The 27,503-nt window shown below is 62.9% G+C and overlaps 2 protein-coding genes across 5 annotated transcripts; both read right to left on the bottom strand.

Moving 5' to 3' along the window:
- Nucleotides 1-1,147: 1,147 nt before the first annotated feature.
- On the bottom strand, nucleotides 1,148-3,863 carry TMEM86B (transmembrane protein 86B). Of its 2 annotated transcripts, none has more exons than XM_068991642.1 (3): nucleotides 2,889-3,863; nucleotides 2,368-2,620; nucleotides 1,148-1,792 (listed from the first exon to the last, which is right to left on the bottom strand). In XM_068991642.1, the coding sequence occupies exons 1-3, from the start codon at nucleotides 2,937-2,939 to the stop codon at nucleotides 1,410-1,412; spliced, it is 687 nt and encodes a 228-aa protein (XP_068847743.1). In that variant the 5' UTR covers nucleotides 2,940-3,863; the 3' UTR covers nucleotides 1,148-1,409. The 2 variants fall into 2 exon arrangements, with proteins under 2 accessions (XP_068847743.1, XP_068847744.1); XM_068991643.1 differs by having other exon boundaries at nucleotides 2,368-2,611.
- On the bottom strand, nucleotides 3,859-25,097 carry PPP6R1 (protein phosphatase 6 regulatory subunit 1). 3 transcript variants are annotated; one of them, XM_068992454.1, is made up of 24 exons: nucleotides 25,047-25,097; nucleotides 15,533-15,765; nucleotides 14,320-14,506; nucleotides 14,100-14,237; nucleotides 13,945-14,010; nucleotides 12,572-12,684; nucleotides 12,381-12,494; nucleotides 12,114-12,276; nucleotides 11,869-12,021; nucleotides 11,644-11,778; nucleotides 11,210-11,274; nucleotides 11,003-11,118; nucleotides 10,840-10,925; nucleotides 10,633-10,722; nucleotides 10,469-10,566; nucleotides 8,561-8,618; nucleotides 8,306-8,478; nucleotides 5,985-6,103; nucleotides 5,760-5,910; nucleotides 5,608-5,678; nucleotides 5,374-5,455; nucleotides 5,035-5,145; nucleotides 4,888-4,959; nucleotides 3,859-4,753 (listed from the first exon to the last, which is right to left on the bottom strand). In XM_068992454.1, the coding sequence occupies exons 2-24, from the start codon at nucleotides 15,757-15,759 to the stop codon at nucleotides 4,750-4,752; spliced, it is 2,592 nt and encodes an 863-aa protein (XP_068848555.1). In that variant the 5' UTR covers nucleotides 15,760-15,765; nucleotides 25,047-25,097; the 3' UTR covers nucleotides 3,859-4,749. The 3 variants fall into 3 exon arrangements, with proteins under 3 accessions (XP_068848555.1, XP_068848554.1, XP_068848553.1); XM_068992453.1 differs by having other exon boundaries at nucleotides 10,469-10,722; XM_068992452.1 differs by lacking the exon at nucleotides 3,859-4,753 and having other exon boundaries at nucleotides 4,884-4,959.
- Between the last annotated feature and the right edge of the window lie 2,406 nt (nucleotides 25,098-27,503).

Genomic DNA, 27,503 nt, shown 5'->3' with positions numbered 1-27,503 from the left:
CAAGAGTCCCTAAAAGCACATCATGTTTGTAGAAGTCCCCTCTCTGCCATCAGAGTCCCTAAAGGCACACCATGGCTGCAGAAACAGCAGGGTTTGGAGAGCAGTTCTGTTTTCTGTCCTCACATGCAGGACCTGAGGCTCAAAGGGCAGAGGGCTGCCAAGGTCACAGCCAAGACGAGGGCCGCACCTGGGTTCTTTCTTCTTCAGTACTCCATTCCCACCGTGTGTTTACCTACCCCCTCCTCCAAGCCCCCTCTGAGTCTCATCTCCTCAGCCCTCTCCTCTCCTGATACTGGGTATGATTGCAGTCAGGTGAACTGTGGTCCCCAGAGATGTGCGCAAGTCCTGAGCCCAGGCCTTTATGGATGTCATGTTGTTTAGGAACAGGGTCTTTGGAGATGTCATCAAGTTAAGGATCTCGGGATGACATCACCCTGGACTTAGGGTGGGCCCTCAATCCAACTCCTGGTGTCCCCAGGGGAAGGCAGCCTCAAGGAGGGAGGCCACCACGGGAAGCCTGGCTGGGCTGTCCTGAGCTGGAGGGGCAGGAAGGACCTTCCCCCGAGCATGTCCTGAATGGAGGGCACCCCCACTGACAGCAGGGATTTGGGCTTGTGGCCCCCAGAACTGTGAAGTTTAACTTCTGTTAAGTCACCCAGCTTATGGTAATTTCTGACAGCAGCCACAGGAAACTAACATCAGCCAGCCTCCTCCTGACCTCAGCTCAGTAACGTCCTCATCTGGACAACAGACACGATGAATGTGATGAATCCCCGCCGCCATCAACGGGCCCCGGGGAGGAGGGTTACTCCACGCCCCCTCCCCCAAGTCCTGGGCACCAGGGCTCGGCCACCAGCAGCCCACCGTGGGCAGAGGTAACATCACTGCGTTGTACACACAAACACGTGTTCCCAAAGGAGGGCCCGCAGCAGCTGTTCAAAGCACAACCCCACGAATGGACTGTCACCGAATCACGGGCTTAAAAGTGGTTAAAATGGTAAATTCTGTGCGGGGGTGGGGAAGGAGGAAAATGACTTATTTGCTGTTATTGTGATCACCCCTCCCCAAATGAACGGTGATGTCGCTGGTTCAACGCCCACTTTACTTTAAGCAACAGAAAAATAAATCAGGGCCACGACAGGCGGAGACCATTTGGAGTCACAGAAGTAAGCCAGGGGCTGGGGGTACCCAGCGTGGGTCTGGCTGAGGGCCTGGAAATCAGAAGGCGGTGGACTCGGAACTCCAGGAACGGTTTAGTCTCCAGATGAACCGGCACACTGGAGTCTGGGGGCCTCGCTCTCGCCCCCAAGGCTGTTTCTCTGGCTTCACTGGTCTGGGGCGGGGGGTGGCGCAGGGCCAGGTCCTTGCAGGAGGAGAGAGGGCGGACGCCTGCCCACCTCAGCCCCAAGTCAGTGGGACTTGAGCCTGGGGTTCTGGAAGGCCGACAGGGTGATGAGCATCTGGGCGGAGTAGTAGGTGGTCATGACCAGCAGGTGGCCGTGGGGCACACGGTGGGTGAAGGTGTTCCAGGCCAGCACAGAGTCCGAAAGCACGAACAGCAGGGCGCCCCAGTGGGCACTGCCGCCCCGGGCCAGGCCCCGCCACAGCATGGCGACCAGGACTATGGAGTAAGCCAGCAGGGGCCAGACCACGTGGGGCGGGACGTGAGGATGCAGGAACCCAAAGTAGAGGCTGGAAACCAGGAGGAGGGGCAGCAGGAGGCCAGGCTTCAGGGGCGTGAGGCCGAAGGCCCGGAGGTAGAGCAGGTGGGCCAGGCCGAAGGCAGCCATGCCTGCAGGAGATACGGGGGGCGCCTGGTAAAGCGTGCTGCTCTCTGGCTTCACCCTGTCGCCCTCGCCCCGAGGGAGAGGGCGGACCCCCAGCGCCAGCTCCCACCCTGGCCGTACCGCCCCGTCTCCCAGGGTGGCCTACTTGGCCATCCCTTCTGACCATTGGCCCCCAAACCGCCTCAGGCGCGCACCGCGTTCCATGCAGCTCTGCTCCGAACCCCAGCTTGCAGTGGCCCCGGTGGCTGCACGCACCCCGGCTCCTGCAGCTGCCAGCCCTCTGCCTGCAGGGGCACCTGGCTGGTACTCACGTCCCATTTCAGGCATTACCTTCCCGGTGAGGCTGGCCTCTGGCAGCATGCTCGAAACCCTGTGCGCTCACGCGGCCTTGGGGAACCCCGCCCGCACCCATGTGCGAGGCGCTCAGTGGGGGCTGGGGTCTGGGTGCGTCTCCTCACGGCTGTGGGCTCCCCAGGGAGTTCTGTTGGGGAGTCACCCCCCCACCACGGCATCCCACCCTCCACCCGCTGGGGGGGCATCCAAGAGGGACAAGGCAACACATCCCGTCACCCGCTCTCACCGTACAGGAAGGCTTCAGGCCAGACGAGGCAGGCGTCCCCCACGGCCGAGCAAAGCAGGGCCCCTTGCAGGAGCGAGCGGTAGCCCCCGCAGGGGAACGCAGTCCCCAGGAACCCCACCAGGTAGAGGATGGGCAGGATCTTGAGCAGGGCGCTGACCCAGGACGGCTGGTCCGTGGAGCTCTGGACGAGGAGGTAGACGGCACAGGCGAGGAAGAACGGGAGCAGCCCCAGGCCCACGCGCGGCTGTGGGTGCTTTGGAGGTAAGGAGGCCTCTGAGCGGCTGCAACACAGCCCAACCCCCAGCTCCCGGGACCAGTCCCCCTCTAGAGCCCTCCTGGCCCCTGGGCGCTAGGCCCAGCCCTGCCCAGGGACCCCAGCCCTGCTGCCCAGGGCAGTGGGCAGACGCACAGGCACCAGGACGTCCAAGCTCACAGAACCTGGCCCACCTCCGCCCCCGATTCTTGCAGGTCACTTGCGTTCCCAGGAGCCCAGGCCCGGTCCCCAACTCAGCGGCGCTCACTTGAGCTGAGAAGCGAGGTTTCCGGGGCAGCCCCTCCTTCCGGGCGTCCATGTCGGCCTGCAGCCCCCACAGTGGCCTGCATGTGGGCACTGCTGGCTTTGAGGGTGGTGGGGATGGCGTGTGGTTACACGTTAACTCAGGAGCGTCCTGTGGACTCTGGGGCTGATAAGAGGCTCAGGGAGATGCTGCCCCGCCCTGGGACAGTCCTGCTTGGCGCTGATAGAGCGCGCGCGACCCCAGGGTATCTCACCCTCCACGGCCCCTGCCTCCAGCTTCCTCCTTGCCTAGGGAGCCTGGCCGCCACACCCCTCCCACCCGCTGCGCCTGGCGGCTCAGAGGGAAGGGGGCGCAGAACTCCAAGGGCCGCTCAGCGAGGGGGGAAGGGCGGGGGACGCGAGTCCAGGGACAGGCCGGCAGCGCTCCCACCCCTCGCGCCCCCGGCCTGGCCGTCCCTCAGGAGCCCGCCCCGCCCCGCCGCCCCTCCGGGAAGGCCTGCCCAGCAGACAGCGGCACTGGGCAGTGGGCTAGCCCACAGGCGGCTCCAGGGACGGCTCGCCGCGTCCATCCAGCCACAGCGCACAGCACAGCTGGTCTCCGCCAGAAGCCACGGCCCCGCGTGCCTGGTCTGGCTCGGTTGGCTGCCCCCAATCCTCCAACCCCCAATGCTTCACCAAAGGGAAAGGGCTCTGGGCATGCGGGTGACGGGGCTGAGAAGGGGCCGGCAGGAAGCCCACCACAACACCCGGAGCCCGTGTCTTTGTGGACGGGGGTGGGGTGGGGGGTGGGGCCAGGGACCAATGAGCGCTCAGCGCCTCCTCCAGGAAACCCTTCCCAGCTGAGCAGAAGTTCCCACCACCAGGCGAGCAAGGAGGCCAAGGACTCTAATTCCACGCTCTGAGGGTCCCACCCAGGAGGCCCCGGTGTGGTATCAGCTCAGGCTCCCCGACCCCATGTCCCTGAACTCGATGTCTGAGCAGCACGAGTCTTAAACTGTCCTCCTTTATTTGTTTACGTTTGCGATATGAAACAGAAGCTCAGCACGAACACACGCGCACACTCACGCCCGCCTGGGGAGAGGGGCTGGGACAAGGGCACTTGGCAGCTGGGCTGCACCCAGACCCTCGGGAGGAGGAGTGGGACCCCAGCCAGGTCTCCGCCCAGGCTCGGTGGGAGATGGAGGTCTCGGTGAGTGCGGCAGGGTCCTGGGGCGATGATATCCAGGGAAGGCCCCTGGGACCAGGAACCCAGCTCCCTCCCACAGAGCTGGCTGAGCCGGGTGGAGAGTCATCGAGCTCCCAGCCTGGGTCAAAGTGCAGGGTCCGGGGCAAGGGGGCTAGGCAAAGGCACGACCCCCACTCGGGCCCCCTCCCCAGGGTGGACCTGAGCTGAAAGGCCGAGTGTGGGTGTGGGCATTTGCACCGCAGGATGGGGGCACAGCTGGATGGGAGAGTGGTGGTCACCTCGGGACCCCCCACAGCAGCCCCAGTGGGCCTGGGTGAAGGCCTCACCGCTGCCGCCCAGCCCTGCGTTCTTCCTGGCTCTCCGCGTGCCCACTCTGCTCCCTTCAGATACATATATATATATATATATAATATATAATATAGGTCTCTCGCGCGCGCGCTCTCTCCTCTCTCTAGCCCACTCTATCTTTACTCTAGGAGACAGAACTCTGTAATCTCTTTCCTCAGTGCAATGGGGGGTGGGGGCTGTCTCCCGGGCGCCGGCCTCCTGGACTCCAGCCAGGACGTGGGTGGGGCAGGGTGGGTTATGGGCGACAGGGCCTCTGCGGCACCTGCCCAGCCCTCACCCGGACAGGGTCCACGCGGAGCACGGAGCGTGTGGCCACCACCAGACCAAGCAGTCACCTTGGGAAGTGAGAGGGAGACAGTGTGAAGCGCTGAAACCAGTGCTGGCCCCGCCCACCTGCATCCAGCCCTCTCCCCCCATCCAGTGCCTGCCTCCGGCCCCGCCCGCTTCTGTCCCCAGCGCCCACACTCACTGGGAGCCCGGGGCCGCTGGGCCTCCTGGGGCAGAGCCGTTGGGCATCGGGAGTGGCTGGAGGGCCAGGGCACTGTGGGGAGAGGATGAACGAGCGGTCAGCGCCCCCACGGAACACTGCCTGCTCCTGCCGCCGCACCATGCTTACCTCTGGCTTTGGGGAAGCCCCGAGGACTCTGGGCTCTTCTCCCCCTCTGGGGTCTTGGGGGGCTGGTAGGCCCCAGGGGCTGGGACAGAGGTAGCAGGGTCTCTGGTTGCACTGCAGGGGGACCACGGGGTTACCATCACAGACACCCTCACATCCCAGGTCCCCTGAGAACCGCCCAGGGGCCAGAAGGGCTGCAGGTCAGCGCACACCCTCTGCCCTCTCTGATCCGACCGAGCCCTCCCACCCCAGGGCTGAGCAGGAGCTCTGCGCTCCAGGGCCCTGGTGGGGACCGCCGGTGATCAGCCCCCCGACTCCCCCAGAGGCTCGCTTTCTAGGCACCTGTCCAAGGAGCTGGGGGCGGAGCGTGTCCCTCTGAGGCCAGCCTGGAGGTCCCCGACGCTGAGCAAGGCCTGGCAGGGGGCTGTGCGGAGACCGGCCCTCAGTGAGACTCAGGAAGCCGAGCACCAGCGCCCTCCTCAGGGCGGGTGGACAGGCCGGGCACCGGGGCTGAGGGCGGGGTGGGCAGGGAAGGGTGAGCAGGCCAGGCACCGGGGCTGAGGCGGGGCGGCTCACCCGCGGGCTCCGCTGCTTTGCTGCCGTCTGTGGCTTCCTGAGGTGCAGAGGTGGGGGCGGGATCCTGAAACCTAGGAGGCAAGAGAGGAGCCCAAGGGGTGGCTGGGCTGAGCGCTGGGGGCCCAGGCCCCTGGCCCTGCCCTGGGCCTCACCTGAGCTGCAGGGTGCTGGGGGCTGCAGGGCCAGCCGGGCTCGCGGCCGGGAGGTCCGGACGCTCCCCGCGGGGCTCCTTGTCCCTGCAGTCCTGGGGGCTGGCCGGGCCGTCCGCAGGCACTGGGTCAAAGGCAGCTGTCCAGCTGGGGCCTGGGGGCAGGAAGGTGTGAGCACAGAGGCAGACAGCAGGGCCCCGCCCGCGCCCAGGCGGCATGCTAACGCACCCGGAGGCTGGCGGCCAGCACTGGGGTAGCAGGGGGGCCCGGGCCTGCCGCGGGCCCGGCTGTCCTCGTCCTCGTCGTCGTCGTCGTCCTCCTCCTCGCTGTCCGTGCTGCCCCGGCTCCTGTTCCACGGAGCACCTGCCATCAGCGCTGCGCGGGGGGGGGCCGGGCCCGCCCCAGCACCGCCTCAAGCGCAGCCCCCAGCACAGCGGGGCATCCAAGGGGCGGGGCAGGGGGAGGGGCGCTGGGTAGTGGGAGGACGCCCAGGGAGAGGGCGCCCCCTGCGGGGCCCTGGCGCGAACAGGCCCCTCACCACCTACCCCCAGGGAAGGCTGACCCCAAAACGCTTTCTCCATCTGCAGCCTCGCTGGACTTCCGTCACTGCAGCCCCCTGGGCCCCAAACCTAACGGCCGAGTGCCGACAGACACGAGACTCGACACCGTGTCCACCGGGGAACCGCGAAAGAAACCCAGAGGCTCGTTAAGACGCTGCCCCACGGTCGGCACAGTGCTCAGGAGCCAGACGCTCGCAGAAAGGGTGCAGGGAGCTTCCTGACCCTGGATACCTGGGATGGTCTCCAGAGCCCATAAGCCACACTCAACAGCGAGCCCCGAGGCCCCCAAGATCAGGGCGTGATGCAGGGGCTCTCTCTTCCCACTTGGAGAGGAGGGAGCAAAACTGTCTCTGACTGCAGCAAGCACAGCTTGTGTGCAGGAAGCCAACGAGCCCTCTCACACCGTCAGAACAAGCAAGTTCTGCGAGGGTCAGTGTGCCAGTGTGTTCGTATTTTTATACGCTTATAACCACTTCAAAATATCTCTGAGGAAAACATTTCTTTCAGAATTACATCAAAAATGTTTAAGAATAAATTTAAATGTATTGCTTAAGAATAAATTTAACAAAAGCACCATAAAAGTTAATACTCTGAAAACTACAAAACACTGTCAGAAGTAACTAAGACCTAAACAAACGTAAAGACAGCCCAACTTCATGGACTGAAAGACAAAATACTGTTAAAATGGCAACACTCTCTAACTGACCTATAGATTCAAGACGATCCCTCTCAAAAACTCAGGTGGCTTTCTCTACTGAAATTAACACCCGGAATTTCTAGGAACTGAACCCGGAATGATCAACACAATTTTAAACAGAACAAATTGGATGCTCACATTTTCAATTTCAGTACTGAATTTCAGAATTCAGTACAGTGCAATCAAGGGCCTGGGGTGGGGGGGGGGGGGCACTGGCATAGACATGTACAGACCAATGGGCCAGGAAAGACAGGCCAAAACTAAATGCTTGCACAAACAGCCAAAAAACTTCTGACAAAGGCGCACAGACCATGCCCATGCTGCAGGAGTCTCTTCAGCCGGTGAGCTGGGACACGGGCATCTCCACGCCTAAGAATGAAGCTGGACCCCCCAGCTTACACACCTAAAAAACTAGCTCACAACAGGTCAAAACCCTAAACGTTAAGAACTGACATTACCAAGAAAACCACAGGGATGAATCACGACCTTGGATTCAGCAATGACACGTGTTAAGTGCAAAGCAACTTGGCAGTCACACAGGGCACAACCACACCTACCCAAGGGACGGGCCTCACTCATCGGATAAGAGGCAAAAACTCAAAGGGCAAGGGTCAGAAGAGCGTCACCCTCGGAGGGCAGCGGGCAGCCAGCAGGGGCTGGGGAGTGCTGCACTCTCCCCTCTGGGTGCCACAGAGGGAGGCCCATGCGGCCGACACTCATGACCTGTCTCGTCGTCCCAGTGCCGGTCACAGGTCACAGGGCTCAGCCCTGAGCTGGTGTTCACGCCAACAAGTCCGTGCTGCCCAAGAGCAGTCAGTCAGTGCTCCTGTGCCAGCCACTGCCCGCACAAAGGGCTGGACACGGCTCACAGGCCCGCAGCTGGACTGTGAGCACGGACAATCGCCACGTCCTGCTTCACTGGCGTGACACCCCACTGCCCTTTTGGCAAGAACACGTGCGAGAGAGCTGCCGCAGGGGAGAGTGGAGTAGAGGGCGGGGTGGGCAGACCACAACCCCACTGGACCAAGCCGTGCCCGAAGGACCGCCTCTGATGCCCCCACTGGGCCAAGCTGTGCCTGAAGGACCTGCCTCCTGATGGCCCCACTGACACCTGGACCAAGCGGTAACTCCTTTTGAACCTGAACTCTTCTGAACTGGGTTTCTATCACTCAACACTGAAAACTGCCCATACCACACACGCACTCCATGCTCCTTGTTTTGCCCACAGGTCCTGCAGCCGGGCTGCGCTGGGGAACCTGCAGGAGGGGAGGGGGAGGGAGCGGGGGACTCACCGCACGCCCGGGGCCTGGCCCAGGCGGCCCGCCCTGGCCAGCTGGCCGCCCTGCCAGGCACCGTCCTCCCCGTCAGACTCCCCAGAGCCCTGGCCCTCCTCCTCGTCCTCCTCGTCGTCGTCAAACTGCTGGATGCGGTCCTTGTAGCAGATCTCCAGCAGGTTGGCATTGGGCTATGGGGGCAGGGCAGGAGGGTGAGGTGGGCCACCTGCCCGCAGCGAACCCCCACCCCCAGCAGCGGTCGGGGCAGCTCACGTTGTCGTCGTCTGCACTCAGGGAGAAGGTGATGCTGGCTGTCTTGTCGAAAGGCGCGCTGTTGGGGAGGCACAGAGGCAGTGAGGGACCCTCTCTCCTGGGCCCGGTTCCAGCAGACACAGCTCCTTCTAGGGCTGTCTGTGGACTGCAGCCATTCCTGCGGCATCCCGTCAGCAGGGTGTCTGCAGGGCGAGGCCCCACGCAGAGACCTAAGGCTCCTGCACCTTGCTTCCTCTTCATGAAACAAAGGACACAGAACCTCGCTGGGCAGGCTAGGCTTTCAGGCTTTGACATCATAACCTGAGTGAGACATCCATTTCGAGGCACACAGGCCCCCGAGGCAGGGCCCAGGTGGGGGCCAGGAGCCCAGGGATCACGGGCAGTTCTGTGCCCACCACCACCTCGCACCCCCAGCCTTTCTGCGTCCACACGTGCCCACCAGTCTCCGCTCGGCTCTCTCTCCTCCAGAAAGCCGCACAGAAGCGCCACTCCTGGATGAAGGAATCAAATCCACACACTTTAAGTCCTGACCCACACCGTGGGAAGAGCTCTGCCCACGTACAGTCCGACCCGCACACTCCAATTTTCCAACAGCCGCTGCTGGCCCTGCTTGCCTCTCTCCCGGGGCGGGAGAGCACCATGTCTGCACTGAGGTCTGGCCCCTCCTGTGCCAGGGCTGCTTCCAGCCTGTTGCCTGCTGTCTCCGACCCAGGAAGCACGTTCACAACCCCCGCAGGCTGACTTGGCTCACAACCCCTACTGAGGCAGGTACCCCAGCGCCCTCAGGGGAGGGAGCAGCTGCGGGCACAGCTGGAGGCCCGGTGAGCAGCGCCTTCAGCCCTGAGTTTGCAAACATATTTTCTGTTCCAGGAGACTTCATGGCTTTAGCCTTTTTTTTTTTTTTTTTTTTTTTTAACATTTAAAGCTTTCACCTCATTGGCGTTTATCTTGCTGAAAAAGGTGACAGTTTTGTCCTAAAAGCGCAGCCGGCTGTGCCCAGGCCACTCACTGAGGCCCCTGGCCAGGGTCTTCTCTGGGGCCTCCCAGCACACATGGGCCAGGTAGAGCGGCAGCTGGCACAGGTCACACTTCTGCTCCCAGGGGGTCTCTGTCTGCCTCGAGGCACAACAGACAACAGCTGGTGCCCTGTCTCCCTGGCTGCAGACGGGCTCCTGAGCCGAGAGTGGTCTTGACAGGTAACTGGGCAACACCCGACAGGGGCCCAACACGCTGCCCACAGCAACACACGTGGGGCCACAACTGGGAAACCCTGCCTGGCACACCCTGCGGAGTCGGCCGCGTTCCCCCCGGGGATCCCAGGCATATCTGCTCTGGGACACTGGCCTCGCTGGTCACTGCACACGGCCCCAGGGCCCAGCGCGAGGCTGCAGGCAGCCGCCCCGCTCCCCACCAGTCTCCCCTCTGGATCCCAGGTGCCTGCCCTTCCCTTCACTGTCCACCCACGGCCGTCACAAGGGTGCTCGTAAAACCAACAGACCACCACAACTTTTAACTGTCTCTCGGTTAAAAGAACCAACGTCCACGGCAGAAAATTCGGACAATCAAGAAAAAGATTCCAGGGCAATATCAGAGCAATCGATATTGACGTGCGGTACAACATATGCAGAGAATCAGAACCGGTCACTAAAAAGCACCCTCCCCGGTCGGCCGAGGCCTCTGAAGGGGAGGGGAGGCAGACGAGTTCTGAGTCTGCAAGGGTGCGCAGCCAGCCTCGTGTCCCAGGACGCCCACACCGCTCCTGCCCGGGGGTGGAGCGTGAGAGGCCGGCAGCCGGCAGGCTGAGCCCGACCTGGGCCAGGTGGGCACGGGGACGCCAGGCACGCACCATGTGAGTGCGTGCTGACTCGCCGCCTCGCGACCCTCCGCGCCTCCGCCTGGCACACTCACTTCACACTCTCCTCCTGCTCCCCGAACTCCTCGTCGTTGAAGCCGAAGTGGTCGATGAAGGCCGAGGTCATGCGCTGCATCTGGAAGTCCATGAAAGCCTGCGGGGGGCGGCAGTCAGGGCAGGCCTGCACACAGCCTCCCTCCCCTGCCCTCCCTGCCCGCACCTGCTGCAGCACCGCCTCCTCAGGAAAGTTGAACTCCTTGAGCCTGTCGTCCTCGTCGTCGCTGGAGGAGTGCAGGTGGTGCGTGTTCACCTAGGCAGGGGCGGGAAGGGGTCAGGGCCTGCGGGGCCGGGGGAGGCCTGGGGCAGGTGGGGGCTGCGGGGCGGGGGCGGGGCCGGGCCTGGAGGAGAACCGGCGCAGAAAACTCACCAGGTCTACCGTGTTCTTCTTGTTGGTCTCCGCCAGGGGGCCCGACACGAAAGCCTCCCAGCACTCCCGCTGCTCCTGCGGCAGCTCTGCCGGAAGGGGCGGTGTGACGTAAGGACGGAAGCCCCGCCCGCGCCGCCCGCCCCCCTGCGTGCCCCGCCCTCACCCTTCAGGAGCTGTTGCAGCTGCTCCGCATTGGGCCCCTTCTCCGAGTTCTGCACCAGGGCATTGGCCACGCTCGTCAAGTGGCCCATGTAGCCTTTCCGAGGGCCCCCTGCAGACCTGGAGAGAGGGAAGCCAGGGCTGGACTCGGGCCACCCCGCCCCCTGGAGCAGGCCCCGCCCCCGCCCGCGCCCAGTAGCCCCCTGCTCACTGCACTCGGTCGTTCTCCTCCCAGGAGGTCAGGATGCGCTCCACCAGGCGGCACCGCTGCAGCAGCTGCGGGGGTGGGGCGGCGTGCACTGGGTGTGAGCATAGCACTGCTGCCCTGCTCACCTGTTCTGGGCCCACTCAGCCTGCACAGCAAGCCCCAGGGCCACCCTGCCTGCCTGCGCTCCAGCTTCGCCCTGAGGCCAGGGCCACACCCAGGAAGGCACCTCCAGGAGCACAGGGGCCATCACCCCGGGAGAACCCTTCCTGGTCCCCCCGGGATACCCCACTGCCGAGGTCACCACTCCACCAATCCCCACCCTCGCACAAAACTGTCTGTTTCCCACGACTCTGGACCTCCGGAAGAGACCAAGACTCTCCCCCTGAGCAGAGCTCCCCAGAGACCAAAGGGGATCGGGATCCCGGAGCCCAGCTCACATGTTTCACAACAGGGTTCTCGGGGGGCGTGTCTGAGCTGCTGTCGGCAGGGGGCCCGGAGCTCAGCATCGTGCTCACACACACCTCCACTTGGGCATGCAAGAAGTTGTTGAACACGTAGTGGAAGAAGAGGTCCTGGGGGTGAGGGCACAGGCTGGCTCTGAGCAGCTCCCCCAGCGTCGCCCCACCCCCACCCCCTACACCCTAGCCCTTTGCCCCCAGTACCAGCATGGTGTTGGGCACATCCAGGGCCAGGAGCTCCTGGGTCAGGGCAGCATCGTTGGCGCTCAGGGCGCTGGCCAGCAGCTTGACCACGTGCAACCGCGTGTTGCCCAGGGGTGGGGCCAGGCTGCCCCACGTTGTGCGCAGCGGCTCCAGCTGCAGGTGGAGGGCTGGGCTTGGTTCCTGCCCCAGCTCTGCCCTGACCCCAAGGCTGCACCACCCCCCCTTCCCCCGAGCACCCTGCCCACCTCAGGCGGCTCCAGCAGGAGCTGGTGGAAGCAGCTAAGACGTGGGCGCAGGGCGTGCAGGGCCCCCGCACTGGACACGGCACTGTCCAGGGTTGCCTGGGCCAGGAGCTCCAGCTGTCCATCCACGCTGCTGAAGAAGTTGTTCACAGTCATGGACTCGGATCTGCAGCAGGCATGGCAGGGGGCAGTGTGAGCCACGCAGGCGGCCTGTGCACACGTGTACGCGTGCACATGCACACACACAGGGGGGGGAGCCCAGGCGCTCACCTGGGCCTCCTGGGCTCCAGCAGTGTCAGCAGCACCTGGATCCCACTCACGAGGACAGACGGGCTCCGCTCCCCCTCCAGCATGTTGCTCAGGAGCTGATCGATGGTCTCCTGCCTGGGGCAGGCGCGGGGGCGTCAAGAAGGAGGGCCCGGGACAGCTCCCCACCCTCCCGAGGCGGCCCCGCAACCCACTTCTCCAGGGTGGCCAGCAGCTGGTCAGGCTCCGGGCTGTCCTGCACTTGGATCATCTGCTCCCGGCTCAGGCGGATGATGTCACACAGGGACTGGGACGCGTTGGAATGTTGCTGGGGAGGGAGAGAGAGCTGAGGACCCCGGTCCGCCCTGGCGTCAGGAAGCTCCACGCACTGGAGGGGGGCACCTGCCCTCGAGGACAGAGGGCCGCACAGACCCGGGGAAACACGTGGGAGGGAGAGAACATAGGCACTGGGAAGGAGAGACTGCCGAGAGAAAGGGAAACCAAAGACGACTTCCTGGAAAAGGAGACTCTGACACAAACCCCACACACGCCATCTACAGCTAGTGGCCAAGGGGTGCAGCGACCCAAGCATGCATGAACTCATGACCGGACAGGCCACCGAGGTCCGTCCATACAGTGAAACACTGCTCAGCCTTAGAAAAGGATGAAGCACTGAACATGCTACAGCTGGGATGAACACAGCAACCTGCTGCTAAGGCCAGGGGCCAGTCACAGGCAAACCCGCGTCACGCATTGCGCCTACAGGAAACCACCAGGAGCAGCAAAGCAGGACGGCAAGCAGACACGTGTCTGCGGGGGCCCAGCCCCCATGTGGGGAACAGGGAGCAGCAGCTGATGGGCCTGGGTCTCCTCTGCGGAGCGAGGAAGAGTGCTCTAAAATCAGCACCACGAAGGCGGCACCACCCTGTGTGTGCAATGAACACACTTCTGTGTGTTCACTGGGCGAGCCTCACAGTGTGAGATAAGGTGCTGCGAGATGAACTGAGAAAAGCACCAGCAGAGCCCTGAGTCCAACCCAGCAGGCGGCTGCCAGAGCCCAGCACGCAGACCCCCAGAGGCCCCCCGGCCACTGCTGCACCTCAGAGCCCCGCACCGAGCCCTGCCACCTAGCTGCCAGCAGACACCCCTTGTCCCTCTGCCACGAAGGCAGGGTGGTCCTCACTGCCCCAGGCCTGGCCCTGGCTGAGTGCCTGGGGTGATGACCCATGCGTGTGGACTTCGGCTCTGCCAGCCAGTGAGCCAGGAGGACAGACGTGGGGCCCCTGGCATTATCTCTGAAGGACCACCAGGGCTGACCCAGGCACAGGAGATGGGAAGAGCCGCCAGGCCTCAGAGGGGACGAGGAGGGCCCTGGGAACGGCAGCAGTGAGGACCGGGTCAGAGGGCCGTCTTTGGAGCCCTGAGCACCCCTGGGAGGAGAAGCTGGTTCCTGGGGAGCCCTCCAGCGGCATAACCCTCGCTTGTTCTCAGCAGGAGCCCCCCAACCCCCCACAGCTCCGAAGCCTCCCTTCTCTCATTGCTCATTTATGGGAGCACGGGGCCGAAGCTCGAGGGCAGCGCCACTCACATTGTCGTCCTTCGACGGGTGGATCTGCTCGATGAGCCTCTGAATGATCTTCTCCTCATTGAGCCACTGCGGAGGGACGAGAGGATAGGGCTCCACGCCTGGCCCTGCCCTGCCTGGCCCCGCCCCCACCCTGCCTGGCCACGCCACGCACGCACGTTGACCACGTCCTGCCTCAGCTGCGGCCGCTCCACGCACGTGAGGAGGCGCAGCAGCAGGTCCATGATGGCCGAGGTGCCGATGTGCTGCAGCAGCAGGTCCACGAAGTCGTCCTTCTTCCGCAGGAAGGACACGAGCTGAGGACGCGGGCCGCGGGTGAGCGCAGGACCCCTGGGCCCACCAGCCCACGCTCGCCTGCCCTGCCCGCGGCCCCGGCACCTGGTCAGTCTTGCGGTTGATGAGGACGCCCATGACCTTGCTGAAGAAACTGGCCAGCAGCGGGTTGAGGCTGTCGCTGCTCTGCAAAAAGCCGTAGAGGCGATGCAGCAGGGACTCGTCCGCGCCCAGCGCGTCGTTGATCTGGGGCACGTCCGACGTCAGGATCTCGCAGGCCACGCTGGGGTACCTGTCAACCCAGCAGAGTTGCGGAGGGGGCGACGGGGACCCGGCTGCCCCATCCCCCAGTCCCGTTCCATGCAAGCTCCCCTGCTGCCAAGACAGCGTCGGGCCCCCTAAGCCTGGACCCAACCCCTACTAACACTGTCCCCCGACCCCAACCCTCCAGGCTGACCCCCCAGCCCCGAGGACCTTTCACCAGATGGGAGGCCTGCCTGCCTAGGTGCCACCCAGGCCCCGAGGACCCCAGTCTGCTCAGCTCTGCCTCGTGAGCTGTCAGGCCCTGGCAAGTGAGTTCCTCGGGGCGGGATGGGAAGTGCAAGGCCAGGCGGACACAGGAGTCAGAACTGAGGCGTGCGACACGCTCAAGCTGGTGGACAGGGGGTGGAGCCAGGTGAGCAAAGCAGAGGAGGGAGCAGACACATGAGGGGGCAGTGACGGATGGGTGGACACTGGGGCCCCCTGAGGCTGGCACCTCTGCACTGAGCCCCGCTTCACACGGGGCGAACTGAGCAGGAGTCACCCACTGCCCGTCTGGCTCGAGGCCTCCAGGGACAGAGGCAGGACCTGTGAGGCCCGGCGTGAGCTTCAGTGTGAGGGGCTGGGCAGCGGGTGGCCCGGGGAACCAGCTTCAATGTGTGGGGTGGGCGGGGCAGGGCTGGAGAGGGGCAGCAGAGACCAGGGCAGACAGGTACTCTGCACAGCGCCTGCCCACCTCCCCCACCCTCCCTGGCACCCCCTCTGGTGGGAGGGACACAGCCACACCCTCTGGGCCGGGCACCATCCTGGCACTGGGGACAGGACATGGGGCTGAGGGACAGTCCTCACTCACGCTCCTGCGCTCCAAGACAGGAACAGAAATCCAAACGAATAACCACCAGGAAATAAAGCAGGGGTGGGGCGGGGCACTGGGACGCCTGTACCCGCTCCCCAGCCCGTGCCCCTCACTGCTGGGGGAGGGTGCTCAGGGAAGGTCTGGCAAGTCCCGCAGAAACGGGGCCAAGCCAACAAGGCCCACGGCAAGTCGGGGGCTCACTTGTAGCGCAGCCGCTCCTCGCCGCTGGCCGGCGGCTCCTGGGTGACCCAGGCCACCATGGCCTGCAGGTGCAGCGGCCGCAGCAGGAAGTCCAGCAGCTTGCGGTTGACGACCTTGCACTCCTGCAGCACGTCCTCCTCGTCCAGCAGCTCGGGCAGGCTCAGATCCTCCCGCTCCAGCAGCGTGTCAAGGTGCGAGCTCGTGTGCAGGTCAAACTTCCAAAACATGGCGCCCTGCAGGCAGCTCCGTCACACGGGGGCCCCCGCTCGCCCCTCCACCTCCCAGCCTGCCAGGCCACTCCACGGGCGGCTTCCTGCCCACTGCCCAGCGCCGGGGAAGGCCGCACACGGGGCCCGGGGCGAGGCCCCAGCGCACTGCACAGAGCTGCCCCGGGCCTGTCCACAGTCCCCTCATCTGGGCTGCACCCGGCTGATCCTGGAACCTCTGGCCCCAGGCTCGCTTCAACCTGTATCTGCTCAAGAAATTAAGTGTCCCATGATGCCTGAAATCTCCAGGCTGTGTGCAGGGCCAGGGAGAGGGAGGTCTGCAGTGTCTCTAGGCTGTGTGCGCATGCACACACACACGCCCCAACCCCTGTACCCAGTGCCAGGACAGGACAAGGAAAAGTTGGAGGGGAGGGCGCAGTGGCCCCCAGAAGACCCCCTGACGGGTCCCAACGGCACCAGACAGATAAGCACCTCCGCAGGACGACGCTGGCTGTGGCCCGCCCACCCGGCACTGGCCTCAGGAGCATCTCAGGCGGAGCACACGCTAAGTGCCTGGAGGATCCAAGCCCCCCGATGAGCAGACTTGGCTGCCCCTCTGGGGATTCCTACCGCCCCTAGCCTCGACCCCTGGGCGCACACCTGCCCTGAGCTGGCCGCCAGCTCGCAGGCCACTCTGTCCAACCGTCCCCCCAGGCACCAGGGCTGTGCCTGTGGCCCTGATGAGGGCTCTGGTCACCCCATCGAACGGCAGACAACCACACCCAGGTCAGCTGGGCCCCCGAGCACCACGCTGGCACTGCCCAGCGCTCACGTGTCACCTGCCTCCTGAAGACCACCTGAGGCCAAGGCTGCTGCAGACAGACCCGGAGGCCAGCAAGGCCCTGCCGGTATCATCACAGCGGTGGAGAGCTCACCACGGGACGGGCAGCAGCGGGGAGAAGGATGCTAGACTCGCCCACCAGACGGGCAGCAGCCCAGGGCAGAGCTGAGCGGCCGAGGGCAGGCGCCTGCCTTCTGACCATCAGCTCCGCCAGGAGGCTGCCAACACCGGGCTCTCCTGTCCAGCCTCCTCAGGAGCCTCACGCATCTCTCCCCGGCCCCCAGGACGTACTCTCAGCGACAGGGAAAATGTGACCCCAGATGTGCAATGATCCTGTGGGACTCGGCTGGTTCCTAGGCCCTGGCCGCCTGCAGGTAGAGTGGAGGGGCGATGACCTCACGAGACAGCGCAGACACGGGCCCCAGAGAGGGGAGGGGGAGGAGGTGGGGGCACCTGAGAGCCCCCAGGCCTGCACCCCACCCCTCAGGACACTTTCTGATACACAGACTTACGCACCTAGCACGTGGTGCCCCGGAAGGCCCCAGGATGGACCCCCGCCGCACCCCAACCAGTCCTGCCTAAGTCTGCACCCCAGGATCTCACACCCGCCTCCCCCTGACCAGCAACTTGCACGGGCCGAGCCCAGGCCACGGCCCCTGGACCGCCCTGACCCCCAGTAAGGTCTGGCCTGGCTCCTCACACATCGCCCCAAGACTGCCACGTCGGGGGGTGCCTCCATCCCAGCCAGAAGCCCCCGAGCAGTGCCTTGTGGGCCGTCACCGCCCCAGCCCTAGGCCTCGGGTGCGAGGATGGCGGCGCCACGTGCACAACACGCGGACACACGCGGCCCGCAAACCACGTGAGCTGCACAGCTGTCACCTCAACTGAGTCCCATAACCTGCGCCACTGTACAGGGAGGCACCCGAGGTGCACCAGGGTCTGAGGGCTGCAGAACCGTGGAGCGGTGCCCAAGCCCCAGGAGGTCCCTTCTCAGAGTGCAGGGGAGCCCAGCCACCCCAACAAAAGCTAACAGAGTCAGTGAGTGCCCTCCCCTGGCCCACAGGGCTCCAGTTAGGCACCAGTTCAGCTCAGGCACCGGTTCAGCGGTGGTGTCTCTGAGGCCGGGGAGGGGCTGGGTGCAGAGCTGCAGCCTTGCAGACCTGTAGAGCAGGCACCCCGCACGCCCCCTGCGGGCTGTGTACAAACCACAGGCCCGTCCTGCCTGGCAGCTGTGACCACCTCGGACAACACCGCGTGGGCGACACCGGCTCGGAAACCAGGACTGAAGGGTGGGACCCTGCTCCCGAGGCAAGAGGCTAAGGGACCTGTCAGGGCAGCAGTAGAGGGGACTGCTCCCGCCTGGATGCCCCCAGCCACACCCACGGGCCTCCATAAACCAGCCCAGGTAGCGTGGGGTGGGGGACCGCCAGGGCTGGCAGGCTGGGAAGCAGAGCAGGAGAGTGGGCTGCTCCACGTGCTGAACGCGGGGCCCTGTATCGGAGTGGGGACACTGCTCCCAAAGGCAGGCGGGCCACGCCCTGAACCTGCAAGTGGACAAGGGCCATCCCCACTTCTGCATGGGCCCCAGGCCCGCCATCCTCACTTGGAGAGACAGCGGGCCTGGACGGTCTCCTGAGCTGGGTGCTCGTGGGGCCAGAACCACTGCCCGGGGCAGCCGCTCTTCGGGCCCAAGGGACAAGGCACACCCACCGGTGAGAACACCACCTCCTTCTAATTGCAGATTTTTGTGAGGACAAAAGACCAGAGAGGTCAAAAGGTCATCCCGGTGGCACAAACAAAGCCAGCCACCAAAGACCACATGTGGAACGTGTGTGCGTGCGCGCCACGTGTGCGCGCCGCGTGTGCGCGCGCGCTCAGTCACTCAGTCATGTCTGACTCTACTGCGACCCCGTGGACTGTGGCCCGCCAGGCTCCTCTGTCCATGGGATTCTCCAGGCAGGAACACTGGAGTGGGCTGCCATTCCCTTCTCCAGGGGATCCTCCCAATCCAGGGACTGAACCCATGTCTCCTGCACTGGCAGGCAGATTCTTCACTGTCTGAGACATCAGGGCAGGGCTCACACATCGCATACTTCCATTTAAACGAAACATCCAGAAAAGGCAAATCTGTAGACACAGAATTGGGACTAGTGTTTTTCAGGAGCTGAGGGACAAGACAAGGATGGAGGGAGACAACTGCTAGCAAGTATGGGGTTTCCTTTTGGGAAAAGGGGTGTTCTTTTTTTAAAAAAGTTCTAAAATCAATTGCACACAATTTTATTTGATACTATAACTCACTTTAAAAAATCTACGGTGGTGACTGTTGGTTGCACAACTCTGAATAGACTAGATATTGAATTGTGTAGTTTAAATGGATGTCATATATGGCATTACATAAATTACACCTCCCCCCCACACACACAAAAAACCTATCGTCAAAAACAAACAAAACCAGGACTTCCCTGGTGGTACAGTGGATAGGAATCCACCTGCCAATGCAGGGGAACGGGTTCGATCCTCGGTCAGGGAACTAGGTCCCACACTGCAGAGCTGCTGCGCCTGCCCTCCGGCGCCATGAGTCCTCAACTACCGGCGCCTGCTCACCTGAGCCTGTGCTCCTCAACAAGGGGCCGCTGCCAGCAGCCAGCCCGACACCACTGAGAGGAGCCCGGCTTGCTGCAGCTGAAGGCCCACGCAGCAACAAAGACAGCGCAACCAATGAATACACAACTTGTTACAAAACAAGCAGAACCGAAGCTGCCTGAGGCTGCCGAGAGAGGGCCAGGCCTTGGCCTGCTCTGCGCCCAAGAAGCCCGGAGCTGACACACCGCCAGGGCCGGGCCGGGCCGGGCCGGGTGGGGGCGAGAAGGCGCAGCCGCGGGCCCACGCCCAGGCGCCCCCAGCCTCACTACCCGCGGGGTCCCCGAGCTAAGCAGGCCCCCTCAGCCAGGGGACGGGCCTGCAGAGAACCTGTGCAGCCGCACAGCACCGTGTCCCTCGTCAAGACGACCAGGGATAGCACCGCTCTTGCTCCCGTCTGACAGCCGAGGCGCAGAGGGCCTGCAGGCGTCAGCCACAGCAGAAGTAGGCCTCGGCGCCCTCTCCAGGCTGCAGGACAGCCTCGGGGCTGAGGCCCGCCGACTATGCCCAAAGCACCTGCACAGATGCCACAGGCTACGTCCTCCCCGCCAACCCTGCCACCTGCCCTGGACCACAGGTAGGACTTCCCTCCCAAAGCTGACTCGGGCTGGGGGGCGAGTGGGGTATGGACTCCAGGGACTTCAGAAACCAGGCGGTCCCTTAAACTCTCAGAACCTCAGGTCCTCCTCCGAAAGGCAGAGGAGGCTGCAAGGATCAGATGCAGCTGAGGGGTGGGCAGTACCCTTCCCTCCCAAAGTCAGTTCTCAAGCTCTACGTGGGACAAGATGCAGATGTAGGAGGCGCGGAATAAAGAAAACACCCCAAAGAGAAACACACTCTCCCCCGCTGCACTCTCTCAGTGCACCTAGCCTCAGGTCCTGACGGTCAACTTCCTGGAAGCCCTGGACATGGGCAGCAGAGGGGTTTCCTCCTCACTCCCTAATGGTGACACGGCGTGCCACGCTTGTCTCCTCGTGTATGAAACAGGGCCCAGCCGTCAGGAAGGGGCACGTTCTGAGAACAGCGGGGTCAGGCCTGTGGTCCTAACAGGGCAGGTCTCCTTCAGCAGGTGTCCCCAGGGCCAGGCTAAAGGCTGGACACTTCTGAGCAGGAGGGAAGGAGCAGCCACTACCCAGGGAGACACCGCTAAAAACAGGAGCCCTGAGGAAGATGGCCCGTTCGCCTGGGTGGCTGAGCTCACTCAAATACTCTGGTGGGTGCCCCATACCCCGCCACCCCCGTGCTTTGCAACTTTTAGCAAACTTCAAGAAAACGGAAGTGAATACCACTGGCTTTTAGCGACCGTTTGAAAACCGTGACTCTGGCTGCAAACGGAAGAGGGGGAAACTGTAAATGAGAAAGGAAGCCATTAAGAACGAAAACTACCTCTCTCTGCGCCAGCTCCGCACCATCGCCCCAGGTTTCCGGCTTCGCTGTGTGCTTCTCAGGCCTCGGACACCAGCGGCCCCTCTCAGGAGCCGGCAGCCCCCACCCGGCGTGGGCTCAGTGAGGGCCCAGCTGCAGCCCCCACCGAGCGCCCCAACGGCCACCGCGGTCCATCCACACAAGGCCCTGCCTGCCTGAGAACCCAGGGCTGGTCCTTTACCTGCCGCCCCTTTCTCATCCACCCTAGCCCCACGCACCCGGAAGTGGAGATCCAGCCTGAAGAGGCTGCTGGGAGGGCCCTGGGGTGGCCCCCTGAGATGCCCTGTGGCTCAGGAGGAATTCCAGCCCTGGGAGAGGCTATCCTGGGCCCGCCGCTGCCCTCAGCCACCACAGGCCACAGGCCCCTAACAAGGTCCTAGCCAGGCATGGAGACCCCACTGCTGGCAAGCCAGCCCCCAGCCTTCACAGGGCCCACCGGTCAGAGGACAGTGAGACCATCGCCCTCTAACTCCCCGCAACCCATCAGCTCTCAGCCAAATGTGAAATGGGGGTGGGGGGCTTCCAATTCCAGGAACGGGATCATGGTAACATCAGGACCCACCAGAGACTCGGCAAGGTAAGCCATGGGACACCCACATGGAAGTAGGGGCCACAGAGGCCAAGAGAAGGAGAGGGACCTGGCCAAGGCCTCATGCGACCATGGGCTGGGACTTTCCCGGGGACTCGGGAAAGCTGGGGGGTGGTGGCAGCTGTTACGAGACCCAGACCACGCTCACCCGGCTAAGGTGGCAGCTCTGTTCCTACCCAGGGCGTGGAACAATCAGAAACATAAGAGAATGGGATAGCGGCTGAGGACGCGGAGGGGCCCCAAAGCTCGCCATCAGGGGCACCTCCTGGATCAGTCAGGGGTTCAAAGGGGAAAAGAGCAGCGAAGAGATTCTGAAACGGCCTGTGGGGAACAGGGGGCTGGAGGGAGTGTTACAGGGGAGATTCAAAGTCAGGAAGGCCTGCACTCCCATCCTGCCTCGCCAGGCTCTGTGACCTCAGAGCAGGCATCCGACTCCACTGAGCCCCGGTCTCTCCGGAGACACCTCACTCTGCCCCAGGGAAAATCCACAAAACCGGTGTTCTCGGGACGCCTTGATTCAGCCTGGAAGAGAAGTGTGTCCCCACCCCGGGCCCGTACCTGCCCAGGGACCCTGCAGGAGCTGGGGAGGCGGGGAAGGCGGGCACCTCCACCAAGGCATCCAGGCCTCTCTCACCTCATCTCTTGCGGCAACCCGCATGGCGCTCAACACTCCCGCCACACCTGACTGCTCGTCTGCGCCCTCGCTCTGCCCTGGCTCGGCTGCTCCCTCTGCCTTCCCTCCAGCTCTTCGAGCCTGACTAGCTAGGTCCTCCTGGGTCCTTCAGGCTTCAGCACAGACACCACTTCCTCCAGGAAGCCTCCCCTGACTGCGTGAGAGGCCTGCTCCACACTTCCACGGCTTCCGTGGTCACACTGTGACAGCCTCGGAGCGCTCGGTGACAGGACCTGCCTGTTCAGGCACCTGTATCGGGCAGCAGGACGCCAATTTCCCAGGACCGAGCCTAAGGCAAGGCCCCTTGGCTAGAGCTACTTCTGCAATTAAAGTCCCTAAGGGGCCGTGGATCCTGGAAGAAAACATTGGGTAGGTGGGTGGAGGAAGGCGATGGCACCCCACTCCAGTACTCTTGCCTGGCAAATCCCATGGACCGAGGAGCCTGGTGGGCTGCAGTCCATGGGGTCGCTAGCAGTCGGACACGACTGAGCGACTTCACTTTCACTTTTCACTTTCATGCATTGCAGAAGGAAATGGCAACCCACTCCAGTGTTCTTGCCTGGAGAATCCCAGGGACGGGGGAGCCTGGTGGGCTGCCGTCCATGGGGTCACAGAGTCAGACACCACTGAAACGACTTAGCAGCAGCAGGTGAGTGGAGACCAGCAGATTCTCCCCTCCTGGAGAGAAACAGTAGGTAGCCCCGCAACACTAACTACCAAAAACACAAAAGGAAACCGAAGTACACAACTCAGCATACGCCGCTCACGGTAGCAAAAGAGCAGGTAAGCCACACTGTACCTAACACCCGAGCAGGAAAGCCCGGCTTGTCCACGGCTCTCGGGCACACTGAACCTGGCTGTTCTCTGCCCTGGAGGAGGCCCCACAGCATCCCGGCTCTCACCCGCCGCCTGCCAGTAGCATCCTGAGCTGTAATAACTAAACCATCTCCACTGCCCTTAGTGAAGGTCCCCTGGGGGATACCATCGTCCGCCACCCTCCCCAACCCCGGCTGAGAACCCAGGCAACAGACAATCCCAAACTGAGTTATAACCTAAAAGCTGCTGACCCTGGAGCACTTCCTGGGCTGCAGGCTTCTACAAACGGCAGACGGAATCCCCAGAACCGCCAGAGAAAACCCTCTCTACACCCCACCCCACGGAAGTTTCTCTGCAACTCTGAAGCCCGCCCCGCACCTGACAACACATCTTCCTTCCAGAAACATCCTGCCTTTCAGGCTGGTGTGACCGGTAAGTAGCATCTGTGTCCTGAGCACGGATGTCCGAGTGTGTACATCACCGAACAGGACAGACCCTAGCCGCCACGTTCACGGGCCTGGCACGCAGCCCCCACGCGTTCCGCCCCGCTCCCCCGCAGCCTGTGGGGCTGGGCTCCCACCTTCACGTTTCTGCGTGTGCTGTTCCTTCCACCCGGAAGGCCCTTCTTCCCACTTTCCATCTGTCAACTCCTACTCATCCTTCCTCGACAGAAAAAGCCACCCCGGAGCCAGTCTCCCCGCTCGCTGCTCAGCAGCGCCCACACCGCCCTGAGGTACCCCTTCGCCACACCAGCAAGTGTGACTGTCCCCCCGGCCTTTGTTCCCTCTGCGCCGGCACCAGGCCCCCGGCGGGCCTCAGCAGGCCTCACCTCACAGAGGGGCCGTGCCCCGGGCAGGGTGACCGGGAAGCCCCGCTCCTGAGTCTCCTGAGCCCCGGGCGCCAGTCCGAGGCCAGGGATCTCCCAGGCAGGCCTCGGGAGGAGGGGCTGAGGCAGGGAGAGGAAGGCCAAGGGTGGCCGGGGAAGGGGCGCCGAGAGGGCCAGGGTGGGAGGAGCAGAGAGAAGGGGGAGCCCTGGGGGGTCGGAGGGGGAGACTAAGAAACCAGAGGGGAAGCCCGCAGAATCGAAGGAGGCCAGGGTGGGAGTCAGGAGAGGCGGGGGTGGGTGGGAAAGACACTGAGGCAGGGGTATGGACTGAAAGGGGAAGGAAGTGGGGCTGGAGGGGGGGAGCCTAGGGCATCTGGGGGCTGAGGAAGAGACCAAGAGACTTGAGGGGCTGAGGGGGGAGACTTGGGGTCTGAGGAGGAGAGACTAAGAGACTCGGGGGACTAAGGAGAAAGACTGAGACTTGGGGACTGAGAGGGAGAGACTAGGAGACTTGAGGGGCTGAAGGGGAGACTTGGAGAGCTCAGGGGGACAGACCAACAGGCTTGGGGGTCTGAAGGGGAAAGACTAAGAGACTTGGGGTCGGCGTGGGGAGAGACTAGGAGACTTGAGAGGCCGAGAGGGAAAGACTAACAGGCTCGGGGGGCTGAGGGGGAGAGACTAAGAGACTTGGGGTCTGAGAATGAGAGACTAGGAAACTTTTGAGAGGCTGAGGGGGAGAGACTTGGAGGGCTGAGGGGAAGAGACTCACAGGCTTGGGGGGCTGAGGGGGAGAGACTAAGAGACTTGGGGTCTGAGAATGAGAGACTAGGAAACTTTTGAGAGGCTGAGGGGGAGAGACTTGGAGGGCTGAGGGGAAGAGACTCACAGGCTCGGGGGGCTGAGGGGGAGAGACTAAGAGACTTGGGGTCTGAGAATGAGAGACTAGGAAACTTTTGAGAGGCTGAGGGGGAGAGACTTGGAGGGCTGAGGGGAAGAGACTCACAGGCTTGGGGGGCTGAGGGGGAATGACTAAGAGACTTGGGGTCGGGGGGAGAGACTAGGAGACTTGGGGGGCTGAGAGGAGAGACACCTGGAGTCTTAGTGGGCCGAGGGGAGACGGCGTAGCCTGAGGGGAGAGACTAGGAGACTCGAGAGGCTGAGGAGGAGAAACTCAGAGGGGCTGAGGGGGAGAGACTAACAGGCTTGGGGAGCTGAGGGGGAAAGACTAGGAGACTTGGGGGGCTGAAGGAGACACACCTGGAGTCTTGGTGGGCCTGAGAGGAGAGACTAGGAGACGAGAGGCGGAGGAGGAGAAACTAAGAGAATCGGGAGGCTGAGGGGGAGACACCAGGGCTGGGGAGCCCTCATGGACGAGGGGAAGTGTCCGAAGGAGAAGGGGTGAGGAGACTCGAGGGTACCTGGGCGGTGTTCTCGGGGGCGGGGAGGTGACTCGGGTGCCCAGACTGCGGGGGAGGGGGGTCCCGGGCCGCCCGCTTACCTGCGCGGGGGGGCGGCGGCTCCTCGCACTCCGGGCTCATCGGGGCGCCCCCCCCGCCCCGCCACCGGCGGCTCCGGCCCCGATCAGGGACCGGGTATGTGGGGGCGGGGGGCAGCGGCGGGGCTCGCGCTGGCGCCGGGGCTCGCGCACGCGTCTCGGGCCTAGGGGGGCCCTCGTGCGACGAGTTCCAGTTTCGGGGCTCAGCGCCGGACGGGCGGGGCTCCGGGGCCCGCGGGCGAGGTGGCTGAGGGAGGTTGGTGGGGTCGCGAGGCCCGCGTAGGCCCTCCGCTGGGAAGTCGCCCCGGTTTACCCGGCCCGGCGCCCCGCGGAAAAGCAAGGGCCGGTCAGGAAAGGCGTCCTACTCCGCGGTCCCAACAGGCCGCAGTGCTGAGCAACGGCTGACGGAAGCCGAGCCCCACTTCCTCCACCGCCCCCTTCCCCAAAGCGGCGAGGTCCCGGGCCCTTGCAGTCGGCTTCAGGGCCTCCGCCGCCCGGCTCCGTCCGCCACTATCCCACAATCCCCCTGGTACGGGGGCACGCAGGAGGCCCCGCCCTCCCGCCGGCGACTCGGTGCGCAGGTGTGTGGGGGCCGCGCGCCCGAGCCCTGCAGTGCGCGTGCGCGCCGGGCCAGCTGCGGCGGGCCACGCCCAGCCACAGCAACGCCGCCCCAAAAGCGCTCGCGCCGGTTTGTGCCAACGGTCTCTTGCAGAGTAAACCCGGGCCACCCGACGCGCAGGCCCCGCTGCACATTCCGGCAGTGTTTCTCTGCGACTCCGTTCCTAAGTCCTCCCTGCTCCAGGACTTCTCTATCCCCTTGCCGCCTTTGGACATCCATTTGCTAGTCTGTCTCCTCCAATCACATTATTGCTTTGGCTCCAGGGTCATTTCCTGAGGAATCCAGCTAGGGTTTTGTCTCCAACCCCGGCCAGGAGGTTTTGTCCCGCCTCGATCTTTCTCGACGCCTGCCTTCTTTGAGCTTCAGGCTGACTTAAGTCCCACTTCTAGGCCTTCGCCCAGCCCGTGTCTTTTCTGTTGCAGCTGCTGCACAATTATCCTCTAACATTAAGTCTAGGTTCTAAGTCTAGGTTCTCCTAGATTGCAGATCCATAGTCTTTAAGGTCCCGTCTAGCTCGGAGCCTCAGTTTCCTCAGTTTTCATAGTCCTTGCTTGCCGTGATACAGGCCAGAATCGGCGCTGTAAGTGCTTGTAAGGACTCGACTAAAAAAAAAAAAAAAGCACGCAGATTTACCTTTCCTGTTTCAGGGACATTTTTGTTAAATCCCATTCTAGTTTGCCCTCTATTTCAAGGATGTCAATCATGCGTTTGTGCTCCACATGTTAGCTTCTATTTGCTTTAATCCTTGTCATTTCTACCTACATTTGCTGATTACCACATGTCATTTTCCAGCCAAGTCTCTTCCGGTCCTTGCTATTTCCAGTGTCTGTGTTGCATGCGATGTCCTTAGCTACTGCTGATTGAAAGGCAACCACAGCCGGTCATGTTCACAGCTTAGAGCTGCAGGTGTGAAAGTTGGTGAGGCTGCTTCTATTCCCCTTTGTCTCTCATACTGTGGGCACCAGTGGACACCCCAGGGTACTATCCCAGAGGAAAAAGCAGAGGCGCCTCAGTTGTTGTTCGGTCGCAAGTTGTCTGACGACTCGACCAAGCCCAACTGTGTTAGCACAATTTCAAACCTCAGGTTCCCTCACATCTGCCACCATCCATTGGCCAAAGCAAGTCACACGGTCAAACCCAAAGTCATGGGGCTAGCACCTACACCTCAGCCACCACCGTGTGGGAAAGTGTACTTCTTTCTTGGAGGTGGCATGAGAGGGAGCTGCTGCTGCTGCTAAGTCACTTCAGTTGTGTCTGACTCTGTGCGACCCCATAGACAGCAGCACGTCAGCAGCAGATACCTGTTAAACCCTCTAATTGCCACAGTCCTCAAGTTGTTTGCTTATGTTTGTTAATCTTACCTTCTCATCTTTGAGGTCTGGTTATAAAATGGACCCAGGTTCCTACTGTTATACAGCTTAAAGCAATCGTGAGACATTTCCTTCTGTGCCTTGAGTGATTTTCTACATCTGGTTCTTTTGTCATAGCTTCCCCCCCAACCCCCGCCCTGAAATGTGATTGAAGTTGCCATGCTGTTTCAACATATAAACTTGGGAACTGAGGGGCAGGTTGGCCATATTCAATCACCAAATGGAACCTGAGAAGCTGACAGTCAGTCTCCTCCAAGAACCTGGGAAACTGCAGAGGTTTAGGACAGAAGTCTGGGTCTTCACCTTGTCCGAATTCACAGGCAGATGATGCTGTGATCTGTATTAGAATTGGAAGGAGCTTCTTACAAGTTTCCACAAGGAGAAACTTCTGCTTCTTACAGTCTCTTCCCTTTCGTCTCCACCCTTCCCAGGGGCTGAGTAATGATTTACCAGATGGGATGGGCATCTACA

Source organism: Capricornis sumatraensis, chromosome 20 (assembly GCF_032405125.1).
Source record: "Capricornis sumatraensis isolate serow.1 chromosome 20, serow.2, whole genome shotgun sequence".
NCBI lineage: Eukaryota > Metazoa > Chordata > Mammalia > Artiodactyla > Bovidae > Capricornis > Capricornis sumatraensis.
The sequence above is the reverse complement of the archived record's forward strand: the minus strand, read 5'-3'. Positions and strand labels throughout refer to the sequence as shown.